This window comes from Leucopleurus acutus (genome assembly GCF_964270905.1).
Source record: "Leucopleurus acutus genome assembly, chromosome: 16".
Classification (NCBI taxonomy): domain Eukaryota; kingdom Metazoa; phylum Chordata; class Mammalia; order Artiodactyla; family Delphinidae; genus Leucopleurus; species Leucopleurus acutus.
The window spans coordinates 72,601,083-72,622,317 of NC_139158.1; the positions used below are offsets into that span (position 1 = coordinate 72,601,083).

General features: G+C 45.7%; 1 protein-coding gene across 1 annotated transcript; it reads left to right on the forward strand.

The window, feature by feature from the left end:
* Positions 1 to 997: 997 nt before the first annotated feature.
* On the forward strand, positions 998 to 2,317 carry PI3 (peptidase inhibitor 3; the record flags this gene model as incomplete). Its single annotated transcript, XM_082857836.1, has 4 exons — positions 998 to 1,072; positions 1,628 to 1,713; positions 1,877 to 2,066; positions 2,180 to 2,317. 4 exons carry the CDS (start codon positions 998 to 1,000, stop codon positions 2,315 to 2,317), a joined length of 489 nt encoding a protein of 162 aa, XP_082713962.1.
* Positions 2,318 to 21,235: the final 18,918 nt, after the last annotated feature.

The window sequence follows — 21,235 nt, forward strand, 5'->3', positions numbered from 1 at the left end:
CCAGGCTCATCTCTACCACCTTTACCAAAAGGAGGGACTTCCCCCTTCCCCTTAGTGTCTATTCAAATAAAGGACATCAGTAGACCTGAGACACACGCACACATACACACACACACACGCACCCTGCTGTGACTGGGGGTCAGGCTTTCATGATCAGCAGTCCCCATTAGATTCCTAAGTTGATGGTACAAAGAAACAAGAGTTCTTCAGAAGAAACAACATGCTGTTCTAAGAAGGAGGAAGCCATGTTGGATGTATGCACTGTAGATGTCCACCTTATAGATGATTTATATTTTCTTCCTTTTATTTTATGGGTGTTTTCTCTCTTCTGACTGTGATTTCAAGGGCATCATGCCTTTCCAGATGTCAAATTCCACCTTCCCTGTTACTTTCTTGGGGCATTTCAGAGACTACCTGTGAAATGGAAAAGTACACTGATTAGTCATTAGACGTCCAAGGCAAACATGCCTTTGAGAGTTTTTCTTGGGGTTAGGGGAGAATGAAAGAAAAGCCCAGCTTGATGCTGGGAGGGGTAAACTGTTAGGGTAGGTCTGGGTGGGTCTTGCAGGAACAGGGAGTAACTGGGGAACACCTTGGCTATGAAAACTGAACACCAGACCTACCACTGACTTGTTAGATGACCATGGGTGATTCCTTTCTCTTCTTTGGGCTCCATATTCTTTCTATTCTAAGTATGAAGAATTTGGCTGTAATGGTGCCCAAGGGGAGCCAGCCCTGCTTCTTTGTGAGAAAGTGAGGTAGCTATTGGGGCTATGAGAGATGATGCAACAGTAACTGCCATTTCTCCCTGTAAATAATCCTTGGGGAAGGGCCCAAGGTGCTTTCCAGGATGGAGGTGGATATTTCCTGGTAGAACTAAGAAAATGCACCACTTGTCCCTTGTGAAACCACAGACACACCCTTGGCACCCGGCCAAGCTGGAGCTGCATAAAACTAGGTTTGGCCTCAGCTCTTAGCCATTCACCTTCCTGACAACATGAAGTCCAGAAACTTCTTGATCCTGGTGGTAGTGCTTCTTGTCCTTGGGACGCTGGTGGCAAAGGCAGCTGTCGTAAGAGGTGAATAGGGAAGTGGCCTGGGTGGGGCTGGGTTGGGTTGAGGAGAGGATGTTGGGGGCAGCCTGGGTACTGACAGGGGGTACTTCCAGAGCAGCAGGCAGGGCTAGAGCCCACTCTTCAGCCTGGACAGTAGGTTTCCAGCGTATCCAGAGAAGTAGGAAGTTGCCTACTAGACTCTACATGCTTTCCACCCCAGGACTGAGATATCAGGGCTGTTTGTGGAAGGAGTGTTGTTACATGACCTTGGCCTCAAGTGTTGATACTTGGACAGAACATTCAATGAAGTGAGGGGTCCCAGGAATCTGGTCGCTGGGTGTGGGGTCTGTCCCCTGCCTGTCTGCCCCGTAAAATCACCTGTCATCAGTCCTCTAAGAGAAGGTTAAGAACCAACAGGGCCTCAAAAATCATGTAGTTTGAAGACCCCTATTTTCCAAAGGAGGACATTGAGACTTAGGGAGGGGTGAGGATTTGTCAAGACAGTCTCCAGAGCCAGGATGGAGCTCAGGTCTCCTGGTAAGTGTCTCACGGCTCCTTTCCTTTCCATTAAGTTTCCTCAGAGATGCCAAAGTGACACCTCTGAAAGACACTTCAGTCTGGCATATCCTCGTGAGGACCCTAAGACCCAGAATGGAGGGTGAGGGGAAGAAATGGACACCCGAGGAACCCCGGTCCCAGCCTTCCAAGAGCACAGACCCCAGCTAGCCCTTGAGATAGCTCCCCTATCTCAAGTCACATTTTGAGGGACACTGCAGTGAACAGTGGCTGGACCTGGAGGAAAGACTAGATAGTTAAAGCAGGTACACTGTTCTAAATGTGGGGATATTTCTTTGTTGTCCTAAAGGTCAAGGCACTACGAAAGGCAATGTTCTGATCAAAGGACAAGATCCAGTCGAAGGTCAAGATCCAGTCGAAGGTCAAGATCCAGTCGAAGATCAAGAAGATCCAGTCGAAGGTCAGATCCAGTCGAAGGTCAAGATCCAGTCGAAGGTCAAGAAGATCCAGTCGAAAGTCAAGATCGAGTCAAAGGTCAAGATCAAGTCGAAGGTCAAGATCCAGTCGAAGGTCAAGAAGATCCAGTCAGATTCCGACGGTTCACTAAGCGTGGCTCCTGCCCCAAGGTTCTGTTCCAGTGCACCATGTTAAATCCCCCTAACAAATGTCTGAGAGATGCTCATTGCCGGGGGGCAAAGAAGTGCTGTGTGAGCTATTGCGGGAATGCCTGTGTGAATCCCCGGTGAGGTGAGAACTGGGTGGAGGAAGAGGTGGCCTGTGAAGGCACAGAAAGGCTGAGAGGTGGAGAGTGATCCTAGGTTGGTGGGGGAGAGGACATGGGGAGGTGATGGAGAGACCGAGGGGTCCCGTCCTGAGAGGGATGACAAGTGGACTTGGTCCTGCCTCCCACTGCCTCTGAGTCTTTGACCTGCTGAATCACATCTCTGATTCTCTTTTCTCCTACCAGGTAGAGTCTGTTCTTGCTGCACCTGTGAAGTCCCCAGGGATGCAGATCCTGGTGCCTGTAGCACTACCCTCTCCCGCACTGCCCATTCTTCCTTTCATCTGGGTGCCCAAACCTGGGATGCCTCTCTCATGGACTTTCCAATAAAAGACCACTTTCTACTCCATTTGTTTCTGGCTCCTATGACTTCTGGGCCCCTGGAAGCTCTGGGGAGATGGGTGTGGAGTTGGGACTTCCAGTCCCCAGTGGCGAGTGGAGAGGGACCCACGGCAGATGTTACTGTTGTGTGAAGGAGAGCGGGGGCAGGAATGAAAGGCCCATTCCTAGGGTTCACTGTAGAAATCCAATAATCAACCCAAGAACTGCAGCCTCTATTTCACCAGGAAATGGAAACCTAGACATTTTGCCTTTGGCCTTGGACCAGGGAAATAAAACCTAAAACCTTCCCAATTGACCCCTACTTCTGACCTGGCTATGATCAATCCTGTCAGTGTGACTAGCCAACCCTTGTGGCTAAATCTATAGCTCCCTCCTTCTTTTCCTTTCATGTTTCCCAGGGATCTATGTCCTCCCAAGAAGACATAGAAACACATGCTGGGAAATCCCTGCTCATGAAGCATTTCTCCTATTCATGCCTGAGGTGCCTCCAATAACACATAATTCCTTTGGGTTAAGCGGTATCCTCTCCCAGCTTTCTATTTGAAGATGTGAATGAGGATGCAAGACACACTGAGTCCCTGATCCTTTCTTGTGATCGCTGAATAATGTTCTCTGGAGATGTACAAGTTGGGGTAGAGCAGACTCGAGGAGTGAAGACAGCAGAAGGGTATATGTTGGGCAAACTTGGATGACCTCGTGGCTCTGCTGTTGGCTCACCTGCCCCACTGTCCTTGGGCAATGAAGTTCTCAGGGAAGGTCAAAGCCACAGGGGGAGGAGCATTTGGGGTGAAGTGGGCAGAGCACAGGCTTAGGCGTCAGGAGACCCGAGTTCTAGCCCCAGCCTCCTCCCCAGTTGTTGGATGACCTCAGACAAATCTCTGAGCCTCAGTTGTCTACTCATTCTGAGGGGGGTTGAATGAAATCATTCTGGAAATATAATAATGAATGTCAGTTCAGCCCTGACATTATGGCCCTGAAACACCTCTTCTTTCTGTGTGTGTGTTGGGTTCCTGCTAGAGGGGAGGTGGGGAGCAGAGGCTTTGTTGGGGGTGAGAGAACAGAGAGCCCGCTGTCCCTTGGTCCCTCCCAGGGGCCTACAAGCCAGGGTTTTCCTCTCATTCTCCAGGGGATGGACTGGACTGCGCATCTTGGAGCACAGGTGAGAGCAGTGGCTAAACTTCTGGCCTGACAAACACGTAATACACCATTGGTGGTAAGAACGGTTTCTGTGTTTTAGTGTTTTCTCTGTTCCAGGTCCTGTACTAAATATGTTATCTGTATTGTCTTATTTATTTTTCATTAGAACTCTCTCAGATGGGTAGTATACACATCTTTAATTTTGTTAAGAGTTTGAAGCCCATGAAAGCTTCACTTAATCACCCAAAGACAGTGAGTATGTGATGATAAATCCTTTTTAAAAATTAAGCTAAATCCTATTTTTATTTTTAATTTTTTTGGCTGCACCATGTGGTTTATAAGATCTTAGTTCCCCAACCAGGGATTGAACCCCAGCCCACGGCAGTGAAAGCGCTGAGTCCTAACCACTGGACTGCCAGGGAATTCCCATAAATCCTATTTTTATTATAGACTAGCAATAATCAGAAAATGGAATGGAAGAAAATTCCCACTTATAATATCAACACAATTAAACCGCTCAACAAATAAACTTAATGAGAGACAGGCAGAACTTTAAAAAAGAAATGTAAACAAGTGTTCATGTAGCACATAAAAAAGTCTTGAATAAATAATTAACATGCTCCCGAATGTGAAGATTCTGTATGGTGAAGATAGCAGTATTTACCCCTTCGATTTTGTCTCTTTGCCCCAGCTTTATTTAGTTATTATTATTTTAAAATAAATTTATTTATTTTGGGCTGCGTTGGGTCTTCCTTGCTGTGCACAGCCTTCTTGTAGTTGTGGCGAACGGGGGCTACTCTTCGTTGCGGTGCGTGGGCTTCTCATTATGGTGGCTTCTCTTGTTGCAGAGCATGGGCTCTAGGCATGTGGGCTTCAGTAGTTGCTGTGCGTGGGCTCAGTAGTGGTGGCGTGCAGACTTCAGTAGTTGTGGCTCGCAGGGTCTAGAGCACAGGCTCAGTAGTTGTGGCGCACGGGCTTAGTTGCTCCGTGGCATGTGGGATCTTCCTAGACCAGGGCTTGAACGCGTGTCCCCTGCATTGGCAGCCGGATTCTTAACCACAGCACCACAAGGGAAGCCCCCCTCCCCCCACCTTTAATGAGATAAAAATTGACATATAACATGAATGTTTGAGGTGTACAATGTGGTGATTTGATACATGTATACCCTGCAAAATGTTTACCACAATAAGAATAGTTAAATCCTTCACGTCATGTAATTACAATTTTGTTTTTGCTGTTGTTATGATGAAAATATTAAAGCTCTACTTTCATAGCAACTTTCAAGGATAAAATACTTTTGTCCCTGCACACCCTCCCTTGGTGATTTTGGCACCGGATTTACAAAACAATCCAAGCAAGGGGTTAGGGACAAAGAAAAGTCTGTGGGTAGATGTACTTTCCCCCCCCAACCCTTTTTTTTTAACATCTTTATTGGGGTATAATTGCTTTACAATGGTGTGTTAGTTTCTGCTTTATAACAAGGTGAATCAGTTATACATACACATATGTCCCCATATCTCTTCCCTCTTGCAACTCCCTCCCTCCCACCCTCCCTATCCCACTCCTCTAGGTGGTCACAAAGCACCAAGCTGATCTCCCTGTGCTATGCGGCTGCTTCCCACTAGCTATCTATTTTATGTTTGGTAGTGTATATATGTCCATACCATTCTCTCACTTTGTCCCAGCTTACCCTTCCCCCTCCCTGTGTCCTCAAGTCCATTCTCTAGTAGGTCTGCATCTTTATTCCTGTCTTGCCCCTAGGTTCTTCTGACCATTATTTTTCTTTTTTTTTTTTTTTTAGATTCCATATATATGTGTTAGCATATGGTATTTGTTTTTCTCTTTCTGACTTACTTCACTCTTTATGACAGTCTCTAGGTCCATCCACCTCACTACAAATAACTCAGTTTCGTTCCTTTTTATGGCTGAGTAATATTCCATTGTACATACGTGCCACATCTTTTTTATCCATTCATCTGTCGATGGGCACTTAGGTGGCTTCCATGTCCTGGCTATTGTAAATAGAGCTGCAATGGACATTTTGGTACATGACTCTTTTTGAATTATGGTTTTCTCAGGGTATATGCCGAGTAGTGGGATTGCTGGGTCATATGGTAGTTCTATTTGTAGTTTTTTAAGGAACCTCCATACTGTTCTCCATAGTGGCTGTATCAATTTACATTCCCACCAACAGTTCAAGACGGTTCCCTTTTCTCCACACCCTCTCCAGCAGTTATTGTTTGTAGATTTTTTGATGATGGTCATTCTGACCGGTGTGAGATGACATATCATTGTAGTTTTGATTTGCATTTCTCTAATGATTAATGATGTTGAACATTCTTTCATGTGTTTGTTGACAATCTGTATATCTTCTTTGGAGAAATGTCTATTTAGGTCTTCTGCCCATTTTTGGATTGGGTTGTTTGTTTTTTTGATATTGAGCTGCATGAGTTGCTTGTATATTTTGGAGATTAATCCTTTGTCAGTTGCTTCATTTGCAAATGTTTTCTCCCATTCTAAGGGATGTCTTTTGGTCTTGTTTATGGTTTCCTTTGCTGTGCAAAACTTTTAAGTTTCATAAGGTCCCATTTGTTTATTTTTGTTTTTATTTCCATTACTCTAGGAGGTGGGTCAAAAAGGATCTTGCTGTGATTTATGTCATGGAGTGTTATGCCTATGTTTTCCTCTAAGAGTTTGAAGGTGTCTGGGTAGTAGAGTCATTTTCACAATGTTGATTCTTCCAATCCAAGAACATGATATATCTCTCCATCTATTTGTATCATCTTTAATTTCTTTCATCAGTGTCTTATAATTTTATGCATGCAGGTCTTTTGTCTGCTTAGGTAGGTTTATTCCTAGATATTTTACTCTTTTTGTTGCAGTGGTAAATGGGAGTGTTTTTTTAATTTCACTTTCAGATTTTTCATCATTGTTTTATATCAATTTTATGGAGAGAAATTTAGGAAGAAATGCCTTTCATAATTTCACTCAGCAAATCAGGGCCACCAAGATCTGGTTCCCTGTTTCCTAGACCAGTGTTCATTCTACCTTCCCATGGAACTGGCTATTTTGATTAAATTGTTACAAATGTAAATTTCTCTGATTCCAGCTGATGCCTAAACAGTTGTCTCCTGGCAGCTGGAGCCCACTAGTATTTTTAATCATTTATAGTGTCAAGGGGAGTTATTAATTCAAAGAAATAAGGGGTTCATGGCATGATAAGGGGCCCATTTTGGGAGACATGACTTTGGACCAGGTATCCATTGGTCCCATGTCCTCATTTGGGCCAGGTTCTGCTCATCTGGGAATCTGTACCTGGGCAGGGAAGAGAGTCTTTTCATCCCCATTCAGACATCCAGCCTCACATTCCATCCAGGTACCCCCTGTTCTCTGATTCCCTTCCGGATTTCAGAAGCAGGCAATACTGTGTTGTCACCCAGACCTCTGTTCTGATCCACTTAGACTCAGAAAAGTTCCACACACTCTCTGAACCTCACTGACACCATCGGTAAAAGAGAAGGCCAGAGCACATGGAGGTTTTCAAACTCTTTGCACTAAAACTCCACAAACGACCTAGAACCTAATACAGGCATATCTGACCACGTGAGTAACTCTGGGGAGGAAGTCAGGGGGAGGGTAAGAAAGTTGATGTGTTACTTCCAGGCACTATTAAGGTCACACACACACAAAAAGCCCTTTGAGCTACTCACAGTGGCTTGGTGAGAAGAACAGACATCAAACGTTCAGTGCCAGTGGAAGGATTCATATTCCTGCTCCCTACTTCCACCCACTGGATCCAGTATCCGCCAAACTTGAGCGCCCCCCTGAGGCTGGGAGCCCTCTGCCCGTCTCTGAGGTTTCATGCTCAGTCCCGGGGGCAGAACAACTGAGTAGTCACTGCAAAGTTTACAGAGAACTCTAAGTACTTCTTATGCCCTATCTAGAACAGGAGCAAGGACACGACACTCTCTTCCCACTGGACATATGTGTCATCCTTCTCAGGGGTGCCAGTCCTCGGAGGCAAAAACATGCACCCACTGGTTATCAGCTCTTGGCAATTCCTTGATCACACAGCCTTCCATCTAGTTAGAACAGACAGTACGCTCTGAGATTATCATGAACCGCTTCTTTACATTGAACATGAAAAACCTGAGGCCCAGAGAGGATGATGAATGGCTTCCCACAGAGTGCTCCCCCGGCCATGCCGGGTCCAAAATCAAAATGCAGAGCTAACTTCTTAATAAGGTCACGTTGATGGTTTCACACGATTTGGATCTTGAAGGGTGGTCCCTAAGATGAGATCGATATTCTTGAGTGATGGAACAGTACAAGGAAATACGTCGATGGAAAAGTACAGTTAATGGGGAAGTTGGTTCATATGGAAGCAATTTGGCCAAGATGATCCTCTACAAATCTGTCAAGTCAGCTCTTCTCAATGTCAAGGCAGTTATTCTCAATGTCAAGGCAGTTATTCTCAATGGGGTCTTCACCCACTTATTCTTATTCTTCCTTTTCCATGGTCTCAACTCCCTGTGTTTTCTACTTTTATCTCACAATATTCAGAAAAATGGCTCTGATAGAATCTTTCAGCCTCTTTCATTGTGGAAGGGACTGATGGAGCCCTTGGCAACAATCTCTCCAGCTCCCTCATTTTACAGTTGATAGAACTGAAGCCCAGAGAAGGGAAAGAATTATCCAAAATTTTTAGCGAACTAAATATGTTTCAGTAAAATGCAGTGGAAACAAAATGTTTTTTGAACTGGTGTTTTATGATCAATGAGATGGTACATCTTTCATATCGATTCAGGTGTTAACACTTATTTTTTTCCCTCTGTGAACTGCCTTTTCATGCACTTGTTGCCTTTTTTATTTAGCTGTTTTGATAAGTTTAATTGCTTTGTCACAGCTCTTCCTTTTAAATTTATTTAATTTATTTAAAAACTTAGGGCTTCCCTGGTGGCGCAGTGGTTGAGAGTCGGCCTGCCGATGCAGGGGACACGGGTTCGTGCCCTGGTCCGGGAGGATTCCACATGCCGCGGAGCAGCTGGGCCCGTGAGCCATGGCCACTGGGCCTGCGCGTCTAGAGCCTGTGCTCCGCAACAGGAGGGGCCACAACAGTGAAAGGCCCCCGTACCGCAAAAAAATAAAAATAAAATAAATAAAAATAAAACTTATTGAAGTATAGATGATTTACAATGTTGTGTTAATTTCTGCTATACAACAAAGTGACTCAGTTATACTCAGCTATATATATTCTTTTTCATATTCTTTTCCATTATGATTTATCACAGGATATTGAATATAGTTCCCTGTGCTATACAATAAGACCTTGTTGTTTATCCATCCTATATATAATAGTTTGCATCTGCTAATGCCAAACTCCCAATTCATTCCACACCCACTGCCCTCCCCCTTGGCAACCACAAGTCTGTTCTCTATGTCTGTGAGTCTGTTTCTGTTTCACAGATATGTTAATTAGTGTCATATTTTAGATTCCACATACAAGTGATAGCATACGGTATTTGTCTTTCTCTTTCTGACTTAGCTCACTTAGTATGATAATCTCCATCCATGTTGCTGCAAATTTCATTCTTTTTTATGGCTGAGTAATATTCCATTGTACATATATATACCACATCTTCTTTTATCCATTCACCTGTCAATGGACATTTAGGTTGTTTCTATTGCCTTGGCTATTGTAAATAGTGCTGCTATGAACATAGGGGTTCACGTATCTTTGAATTATCGTTTCGTCTGGGTACCTGCCAGGAGTGGGATTGCTGGATCATATGGCAACTCCATTTATGGTTTTTTGAGGAACTTCCATACTGTTTTCCATGGTGGCTGCACCAATTTACATTCCCACCAACAGTGTAAGAGGGTTCCCTCTTCTCCACACCCTCTCCAACATTTATTATTTGTAGAATTTTTAATCTTGGCCATTCTGACTGGTGTGAGGTGGTACTTCACTGTAGTTTTGATTAGCAAAATTGAAATATATTTGACATATAACACTGTGTAAATTTAAGGTGTGCCACATGTTAATTTGTTACACATATATTGAAATATGATTGCCATTGTAGTGATAATTAGCACCTCCATCATGTTACATAATTATCTTACTTTTTTAGTGGATGTAATAATTACGTTCTAGTCTCTTAGCAAGTTTGATGATTATAATACAATATTTTTGTATATATTCACTCTACTGTGCATTAGATCTTTAGAACTTATTTACTACTCTTTACAAGTTTTTACCCTTAAATAACATCTCTCTTATCCCCCCTGTACCTTAGTAACCACCAATTTGCTCTGTTTATATGAGTTTGGCTTTTTTAGATTCCATATATAAGTGATATGATACAATACTCATCTTTCCCTGTCTGACTTTTCTCACTTAGCATAATGTGTTCAGGGTCTATCCATGTTGTTGTAAATGGCAGGCTTTCCTTCTTTTTCATGGCTGAATAATATGCCATTGTATACATGTATTTACATATACCACACCTTCTTTATCCATTCATCTGTTATGGGCACTCAGGTTGTTTCCATTCCTTGGCTATTGTGATAAATGCTGCTATAAAAGTGGGAGTTTATATAGTATTTGTCTTTCTCTGACTTATTTCACCTAGCATCGTGTCCTCAAGATTCATCCATGTTGTCACAAATGGCAAGATTTCATATATATAACATTTATATATATGAATAATAAAAATGAACTATTGAAAAATCTGGAATTTAACGTAAAGAACTAAAAAAGGACAGAGTAAAACAAAGGACAACTAAAGGAAGATAATGATAAAGATAAAATCATAAAATTTCTAAAGTCAAGAATAGGAAAACAGTAAATCTAATTAATAAATCAAAATCCTATTTAAAAAAATTACAAAACAGTGAAACCACGAGCTACTTAACCTAGATTTAAAAAGGAAGAAAATATAAAATGAAAGGAAGCAGAAATAAATATAATTAAGTATAATGGTGGAAAGCACCACGGTATGAGAAAAAAAATGATGCTGAGACTACTTTGCAGACTGGCTTCTTTTCTCACCCTTTTGGCTGCCCTCCTGGTCCCATGGTCCTGAGGACGAGGGGTCTGCGAGAGGGATGAGGCAGCTGGGCGACACCCACGTGCTTGCTGTTTGGGTGAGTTTCTATCTTTCCTGAAATACAATCGAGCTGTTATTTTCACGGCTCGTGGTAAGCAATGTCTCAGTTTTACTAATTGGGGCTGCAGACAAAGTTCATGATATGTAGAATACAGACCCTTTCAGTAGCTGCTCTGCCAAACCAATCAGACAGAAGTTTTCTGAACTTGAACTACATCTCAGAGAGGACAGGCCAGGCAGAACTGGAAGACAGCAGTGAAGAGGCACAGAGGAAAAGCACGGCATCTTGGTAGTACCTTCCCTGTGTGACCGTGGAAGGACAAGTGCCACCACCGTGGCCTGAGAAGGGTGTGGTGATGCTCAGGAAAGAGGGTTTGGGTCACACCACCAGGTAAGCCACGGAGAGTCGCGTTGATGGTAGCTGAGGTCAAGGAGACTAGAATGGGGTGACGAGAACAGGGGTGATGTTGATGAGCAGTTGCAGCCCTGACACCAATCGCAGGGGCTGGGGCTGTAGTTTGCCCCACTGATCTTCATCCTCTATGGTTTCCTGCAGGAAGAAAGCCCACCAGAGCTGTTCCCAAACGCGTACGAAGATGTGAATCCCCGCAGCAGAAGGAGATGTGCAGCTCAGACCCCCTTCAGGAAGCACCTCGCCACCCAGCTTCGAGGAGTGTGTTAGCTGATCATGGACAGCAAGTGCTTCTCAGCCACAACCTGGTAATTGAGCTGAGGTCACACGATACCCAGGGGACCCCTGGTCAGGGACAGAGTAAGGCTGTGGTTCAAGGGTCTCTCTTTTCTGCCTAAGGGAGGACCTTTCTAATGGAAAATCCTTGCTCCAAAGCTTCCCCAATGGGCTGGCAGGGATGAGGTCAGGTCAGCACAGTGATGTTCCTGGTACCTAGTCCTGCTTCCACTCCTTCCCTTTCACAGGTGTTACTTTGCCATGAAACTTGTGCTCCTAACTCTGTCTCAGCTCCTGCTCCCCTGAGAATGCAATCTGCAAAACGTGGCTCATGGAATTATCAGGATTCAGGCTCAGGGCATTGTGAGAATGAGTGTCGAGACAGCGTGATCACAGCCAACAACAGCTCAACGACTGTGTGATGTGGACACCTGTGCTGTGGTCCTGGACACTCACCGCAGCCACCAATGCCCCTGGTTGGGTGCTGCTGTGGATGACAATACTGCCTTGCCCTGGGAAAGGCTGCCCCTCGGTCCTCGCTGCTTTGGGCCACTCAGTGGAGATCTAAGTGTCAGGTGGGAGCATCACATTTGCCAAGCATCTTAGCGCAGCCCGAGGTATCAGAGTGAAGGAAAGTGACCCTTTGCAATGGGAAGCCAGGATGTCCATCAAGAGTCAAATATGAACTCAAAAGGGAGGTACCAAAAGGTAGTGGGCAGTCAACAAACGTCAAATACCCTCCATGAAACTCCAGAGACTTTTCACATTGGCAGCTACAAGGAGAACAGCACAAATGTTGCCACCTCTGAAACAGAAGGCCACACTCCCTAGTCACCATGGAAATGTCCCTGGGAAAGTGCCTTCTCTTATCGGACCAGACAGCAAGACACCTCTTCTATCAGTTTCTCTATGAGCAGTAATTTCTTTCACAAGGTCACTTTTAATGGACCTGAATCATTTTTCTGCCCCTATTTTAATCCCAGGTTATCTTCCCAGCTTTTCCACACTAGATGGTACTTGGTCTTCCCTAGTCTGCAGCTGAGTGTTTTTAGATACTAAGGCACTAATTCTTCAATAATACTTGTCCCAGAGTTGTTTCCTCCTGAATCACACTAGAGCACCCCACCGCTGCCTCCGGTCAGAATGATGTCACATCTTGTCCAGCCAACATTGCCAAAGCCTTGGACATCCGTCGCGCTTCTCTCCCTGGAAGTAAGATGCTGCAGCCATTGGCTGCCAGGAGAAATCCTCGCTTCTTCCTTTCTCTGTGTCTGCTTCTAACAATCACTAGTCCTCACATCCATGATGGCGTTTGTGCTTGGGTTCTTAAAACAAGCACTCCTGCATATGTGGTGGCTGAAAAGAAGGAAGAGGGAACAGGCATCTGGACTTTCCAGCTTCCACGGGGAATGTGGCCTCAGCCCCCCACTCCCAAGACTGACCTGGTCCGATACTCCCCCATTATAGGAAGGGTGTGTGTATGCTTAGAAGTCAAGACATGAAAGTTGTCTAAAGCATTCTCATTCCCGCTGTGAGCATGGGAGCCGCTACTCTGCAGCCTCCTCTTCGTTCTGTGCTCTGGTCCCAGCTTCTGGCCTGTAGTTTAACCAGCTGTTAAAAGGAAAGGGGATTGGATGGAACAGGAGGTCTCCAACATTCTCTAAACCACCTACTGCCTCATCACACTCTGCACGTCATGGTGAGGAAAGAACAGGGATCACGGGAAAGGTGAGAACTTCTGGGGCTGCATGATATTAGTGAAATCATCAAGAGATGCTCGCTGAAGTTCCCAGAACGGGCAGTGCAGCCAGAAAACTTGTGGTTAATTGGGAACAGCTCAACTGCTTCAAATCTGACTTAAAGGTACACTAGTTAGCCCGTAGTTGAGTTTTTTGCTCTCATGGAGCGGCAGCTTCCTCCTAATTGCTTACCACCAAAATCTCCACTGTTTTTTAAATTTTTAAAATAAATTTATTTATTTTATTTGTTTATTTTTGGCTGTGTTGGGTCTTCGTTGCTGCATGCGGGCTTTCTCTAGTTACGGGCGAGGGCTACATTTTGTTGCGGTGTGTGAACTTCAAATTGCGGCGGCTTCTCTTGTTGCGGAGCACGGGCTCTAGGCCCGTGGGCTTCAATAATTGTGGCGCATGGGCTCAGTAGTTGTGGCTCGTGGGCTCTAGAGCACAGGCTCAGTAGTTGTGGCCACTGGCTTAGTTGCTCCATGGCATGTGGATCTTCCTGGACCAGGGCTCAAACCCATGTTCCCTGCATTGGCAGGCGGACTCTTAACCACTGCGCCACCAGGGAAGCCCCTCTCCATTGTTTTTAAGAGTATCTTCCAGCTTGAACTTTCCCACTCTGTTCCCCAAAAAGTGGGTTCCTTTGGGGAGAGCTTTAGAGCTTTCTGTTGTTAAAGACTGCCTCTTAACCTGGGCAAAATCTCTGAGCTATGTCTATGGAGCTGTGATGGAGATAGTGGTTCACTTCTCTGGAGGTGACACCCCTGTTTTACAGACAGGGTTCTGTGCATGGGCAGTAGCCTCTGGTCTTACAGACATTCATTTCCTGGCATGAAAACTCCACCCGACGAATGAGCCATTCCAAGGGCTGCTGTGGCCTCAGCATTCTTGACCTTCAGTCTGTGGGGTAGAGCCTCAACCCTACGAGTGGGGTTGGGGTGGAAGAATGGAGCCCCCTATCTCTTGGCCACACTCAGCTGGAATTTAGGTCCTGAAACGTAGAGCTGGGGGCCGGGGGAGTTTGAGATATATTGGCAGCTTATATCTCCTGGGGAGATATAATCCTTGATAAGGACGTGGGAGAATGAAATCTTGCATTTGTGACAACATGGATGGAACTAGAGTGTATTATGCTAAGTGAAATAAATCAGACGGAGAATGACAAATACCCTATGATTTCACTAATATGTGGACTCTAAGTAATAAAACAAATGAACAAACAAACAAAACAAGAACAAACACATAGATGGAGAGAACAGATCAGTGGTTACCAGAGGGGAAGCTGGTTGGGGGGAGGGTGAAATGGGTGAAGGGGATCAATTATATAGTGATGAATGGTAACTAGACTTATGCTGGTGATCCCTTTGTGGTGTATACAAATATCAAATTATAATTTATATAATGCCCAAAAGTTTGCTATATAACAAATTTACCTCGATAAAAAAAGAACTTTCATTTGGAGCTCAACTCTAAATTTTTTAAAAGGGCATGTGCAGTGCTGTGGAAAACCAATTGAATGAGATCTGTTGTTCTTATTGTAAAATGCCTAAAATTGCAGCAAATATCTCTAATAAAATCTTCTTTAAAGAAGGAAAGAAAGAGAGAGCGAGAAAGAGAGAGAAAGGCAGGTGAGAAGTTGGGGGACAGAGTTGCTATGCTAGGGAGTCATCTTTTTCCTCAGCATCTCTCTGCCTCCCCCCGGGTACCAGCTCCCCTATGTGCAGCCATAGATCTGTTTCTCACCATGGCTTAAGATAGATACTCTCTTTGCCACCAAGCAAGTGGGAACAACACACACTTTTACAGGAGTGCAGAAAGAGTTAGAAGGGTTATTTGGCTTGGGGTTCACATTCCGAAATGACCTCAAGTTAGACTTTTGACCTTAGTAACAAACAAAGTTTATACAAAGTAATGGAGACATAAAGGCAGGCATTAAAGTAGAAAACATTCATTAGACCACTTAAACTTACGCAGTGCCCAATGCATGATATTCTCCATATTATTTTGCTAATAGCTTACTATCTGGCCTTGTCTTTGTACCTGGGTGGGCTCCAAAAGTTAATTTGTTCAAAGTAAACTCTTCAAATGTACGCATTTCTGAAATCTGTTGGGAGGGTTGGGGTTAAATTGTCCTGGATACAAAGTGAGAAGGGGGGAGTTTGTCAGACCTGATAAATACTCTGGCAAAGACAATTCCCTCCCATTGCTTCCGAATCCACTGCATAAAGCAAGAATTAGTAAGGGCCAGGCCAGCCCTGCCACTCCCTGAAGAAGAGTGAGGACTTGTGGGCTTTCAGAAGTTACACCCCAGAGGTTATTACAGTGCCTTTTTCAGGGGTGAGAGCGCTGATACCTCCTGGTCAAATTCAGGCGCTTTTGACCCTGGGCCCTAGGAACTACAGCTCCCCCTGCTGGCGGTTGCCTGCCAGCGTCGATATCAACCGAGATCTAGTAGCCTCCACGTTCACCCACACGCTTTTCTCGCATCATGAAGCCGAGCCGCCTCCCGGCGCCCACTGTGGTCTTCCTCTTGCTCTTTCTCCACATGGCACAGCCTGGATTCCGCAAGGGTGCGTGGTGGGCGTGGAGGTCCTAGGTGTGGTTGGGCGGGGGGAGAGGGGACGCTTCCTCCTCCGAGGAATCCATGAGACAAGCTGGCGCTGATGCCCCGGTGTTCCCACCTCACCCCGTGGAGTTTTTCCCCCAGCTATCAGGAAACCTGGCTATTGCCCAGATTTTTTTCTTTCCTGCCCTTTCGTCTTCTTACCTCTGTGCCGGCGCGATAGAGGTTGCAGTGGGTCCAAGAGGTGTTGTGCGTACAACGGCAGACGTCAGTGTGCGGAGCCATGGCCGACTTTGGACTGAGGTGAGAAGCCCCATCTACCCCGCTTCACTTTGCCCCTGAAACGTTCCAGAAGAACCAGGTGTCCCAGAGGGAGTGGAGGACTCTCGGTGCCCTTAGAAATCATTGAGATAAGAGCTTTTAAATTGAGATCGGCCCTGAACCTTGCCTCAAGGACAGTAAAGAAAGAGGCCCAGCAGACCTCCTTCCTCAGAAAATACAATTTTTTTCGTGTTATGGGCCTCATTCTTCTGTGAATTGATGAGGAAGTTTGGATAAGATAAGCGGCTCAACCGTTAGTGAATTTTTATCATGACTGTTTTCCATGGCCATTGTTTTTTCTAACGGCTCGTATTAAGGAAGCACTTTCCTCTTCACATTTAAACGGTCAGGTAAGGGATTCTGAGATTATAATTCTTTAGCATGGCTCACCTAGAATTCCTGAACCCTGATTCCTCGGAAGCACATCTTAGCACCCTTGGGAGGAGAGTACCTAGCAAGATTCAGACCACAGTGGTCTTGGGACTCAATCCGTGTTCCCCCCACGGTTTGCATCTTTCTGTATCTGCTTCTCTCTCCTCTCCTCAGGTAGAAACCCCTCCTTCACCAGGCTTGAGAAAGTGCTGGGGAGCCCAGTCTCAGACGTGGATAACTGAGCTCCAGTGCTTCCCTGCTTACCTCATTCCCAAGACTTCCTTTTATCAAGAGTTAAATGCTTCTTCATATGAAAATGACACAAAGAGATAAAGTGTTATGTATTTAAAACTACGTGAAAATCTATGACTCCTGAGTCTGTCTCCTCTCCCCCGCCCCCTTTCTCTGTCTTCAGCCTTTGGTGGGGGACACTTTAGGGTTTGTAAAAAAGAATGGGGCTACTGTTTCACATTTAGTCTTGACCAGTTCCTGCGCTTCTGTTTTTCTGATAGGTTTGTTTTTTTTTTAAGATGTTGGGGGTAGGAGTTTATTAATTAATTTATTTATTTTTGCTGTGTTGGGTCTTCATTTCTGTGTGAGGGCTTTCTTTAGTTGTGGCAAGCGGGGGCCACTCTTCATCGCGGTGCGGGGGCCTCTCACTATCGCGGCCTCTCCTGTTGCAGAGCACAGGCTCCAGACGCGCAGGCTCAGTAGTTGTGGCTCACGGGCCCAGTTGCTCCGCGGCATGCGGGATCTTCCCAGACCAGGGCTCGAACCCGTGTCCCCTGCATTAGCAAGCAGATTCTCAACCACTGCGCCACTAGGGAAGCCCTCTGATAGGTTTTTAATGTCTCCTGACACTCAGATTCTCTGTTCATTAAATTCCAAGGGCATTTTTGAGTCATGGTTTCTGTGTTTGGATGCTATGAAAGACGTACAGTCTTATCCTGAGGCTGAAGGGCAAGTCTCTTTGCTCCATTGTCTCTGGTTCAGCTGCTGTTGGCCTTTCCACTTGTGGGAGTAGTATGATCGAGGACTAGGTTTGGGACTTTGGGGTTGGAAATGGAGCAGGACATGGCCTTAGTTCTAGGCTACTTTAGGGTCTAAAATTTAGGCCATTATAAATCAGGAAAAGGAAGTCCTGTCTGAGGCCCTGCTTAGCAACCTTGAACTTACTTTGGGGTTTAAGACCCTTTACCTAATAATGAAGTGTTATCTAGTCATGCATTTCCTCACTTTCTGCTGTGTGATTCCGTCTTGATTCGGGATCACACAGGAATTTCAGGTCTTGGAGTGTGGTCTTCAAAGAAATGTAGTTTTCTTTGACACGTGCATCTTACATTTTTGAAGAACTGCTGATTTCCTAGAATGTTTTAAGTTGACGTATATTTTTCATCAGGCAAGTGATAAAATTTTTGGTGTATGATGAATATGGTCATTTAAATAGAATGGGAAAAATAAATTAATTAATTAAATGGGGACCTCACTCTTTTTAATGGTTTCTAATGGACTCCAATTACCCTCTTCATTTGATAGTAATATCTGTAAAAACAGATATCTAATCTTCTTCTGCCTCTCTGCTTCCTTTCCCTTCATTGCCTGAACAATTCAAACCAAAACAAATAGGTGAGTGGGTGAGCTTGGGTCCTCTGGAAGGCAGATGTCAGAATATGATTAGATCACCAAGAGTGTATGGGGAAAAGGCCTGTGAGAGGTAAATGGGTGACAAGGAGATGAGGATGGCCATCAGACCAGATGCAGGGCTGACTCCTAGTGACGGAGGAGGGAAGGACGGAGGGTTTAGGAGGGAGAGTCTCAGAATATAGTGCAATATTAAGAAAGTGTTGGCCTGGCTGAAAGAGAGTGCTGGAACTGAAGTCACCTACCAGGAGTCCCATGTCTCTCGGAAAGGGCAGAGAAGGAGGGGCGTCTGGCTAGCTTGGGGGTGAGCTCCTCTTTCTTTCCACGGGTGGGGCTCAATCCAGTCCTTCCATTGGGCATCCCAGGAGAGAAGACCCTGACAAATAGGGACCAAGTTCTCTGTGAGGACTTCATCTGGGAGTGTGTCTGGACCACCTGAAATGACCCTTTGGCTGCACAGCTCTGTCTGCCACATTCTTTGTGTGTGTGTGTCTCTCCACCTCCTTGTCTCTCTCTTATACTTCGTCTCCCTCTCATTCTCCACATCTCCTTTGTTCTCTTGCTCTTCATCTCATTTACCCTCTGTATCTGTCTGCCTTTCTTTTTTTTTTTTTTTTTTTTATGCGTTACACGGGCCTCTCACTGTTGTGGCCTCTCCCGTTGCGGAGCACAGGCTCCGGACGCGCAGGCTCAGCGGCCATGGCTCACGGGCCCAGCCGTTCCGCGGCACGTGGGATCTTCCCGGACCAGGGGCACGAACCCGCGTCCCCTGCATCGGCAGGCGGACTCTCAACCACTGCGCCACCAGGGAAGCCCAGTCTGCCTTTCTTTTCATTTCTGGTTCATTACTATCTTGCTGTCTCTGTCTCTTTCTCTGTCTGCCTGTCCTTCTCTCTCTCTCGATGTTTGTCAAATGTTTTTATGTGTAGTGTATGCTTTATTTTCTCCTCTTTCTGTCATACTTTGTTCCGTTGTGTCTGTATCTTTCTCTGGGCCAGGAACACCTGAATGGGGACGCCGCACATCCCCTCATGAGCCAGCGATGTCTCATGGCCCCTTGTCAGGCTGTCCTTAGCACCCACCCCTTGCCTACCTCATGGTCATGACTGCTCCCCTACAGCCTTCCTTTGGTTTCTGGGGACTCCTTTCATCCTCCTGGGAAGATAGTGTCTTGGGCCCTTGTCAAATCCACCTCCTTCCTTGTCTGTGTTGTTTCTCTTGAGGAAGAGAAAGTTGAAACCTGCCCTGCACCCGCCATAACACCCTACTGGGGCCAAAGTCTATCAGCCCCCGCTGTGCCAGGAGGACCCGCAGTGTTCGGAGAAGAAGAAATGCCGCCCTCGTAGGCTGCATGAAGGGCAGGAATCCTACAGATGTTCTAAATCTGTGAGAGGGTTTTATCTGCAAGGAAGGCGCAGAGACTGAGATGCAGGGCCTCTAGAGGGTCTTGGGATGCTGATGGGGGCTCCCTCTCGATCTGGCTGGGGACGAGGGCTAGCCGGGTCTTTGTCACTGCCAACTTTGTAAATCTTATTGGTCGCTTGATCAGATAGTGGAACCAACCGTCAGCCAGACTGGAGATGAGCCACCAGTCAGTCCAGCAGGGGGCGCACTGGATTAAAGGAATGGGGCCTGCCTTCATGAGATGCTTAGGCCTCGGTTTGGGGGTTGGGGGCGGCTGGCTTCCGTGGAGCAGGGTAAGGCTGTGCAGGCTCTGGTTCTGGACAGCAGGAGGGTCTCAAGCTCTGGACCTGCTCTCTGAAGGTGAGGTGAAGCCTGGGAAGTGTTCAGTGGTGAAAGGCACTTGGAAGATGCCCAACCCTCCAAACTCGCAAAAATGATGCTCGGCGTCGCCACAGCCCGCAGTGCTGCAAGGGCAAGTATAGGAAGTGGTGTATTGTCCCTAAGGAAGTAAGAAGACGGCCAGGCTCAGATCTCAGACCCACCTGCCACCACTCTCCCTCAATGTGGCCTAAGTCCCCTGGAGCTCTGCCCTCTGTGGCAGGGGGGCTGCCTCAGCAGAACCTCTGCCCTTCAACACCATCTCCCACTGTCTTCTGGGTACGAAACCTCAGAGGACCACACTGGCAGTGCTTCTATGCCTGACCTCTCACCTAGGCCCCAGGAGGGAGAGGGCCTGGAGAAGCTTAGAGAAGCAGCCCTGGCTCAGGGCTCATGAGACCTCGGTCTGAATGTCAGCTTTGCCTCTGACTGACATATTGCCTCGGGAGGGTGACCGTACCTCTCTGACACAGTTGAATGAAAGCCGAGAAATGGACCCTCACATATATGATCCATTAATGTTTGATAGGGGAGCCAAGAATGCTCAGTGGGGAGAGGATGGTCTTTTCAATAAATGGCGCTGGGAAAACTGGACACCCACACGCAAAAGAAAGAAATTGAACCGCTATCTACACCACTCACAGAAATTAGTTTGAAATGGAGTTAGGACTTACACTTAAGACCTGAAATCATTAAGCTACTAGGAAAAAACATAGAGAAAACGCTCCTTGACATCAGTCTTGGCAATGATTTTTTGCACACAACACCGAAATCAGAGCAACCAAAGCAAAAGTCAATAAGTGGGACTACATCAAACTAAAAAGCTGCCCAGCAAAGTCAACAATCGACAAAATGAAAAGGCAACTTACGGGATGAAAGAAAATATTTTCACATCGTATATCTGACACGGGGGCTAATATCCAAAATCTATAAGGAATTCATATAATCAATAGCAAAAATAAAACCAAACCATCCAATTAAAAAATGGACAGAAGACTTGAATAGTCTTTTTTCCAAAGAAGACATACAAATGGCAAGTACATGGAAAGGAACCCAACATCACTAATCATCATGGAAATGCAAACCAAAGCCACAATGAGATATTGCCTCACATCTGTTACAATGGCCACCATAAAAAGACAAGAAATAACAAGTATTGTTGAGAAAAGGGAACCCTCATGCACTGTTG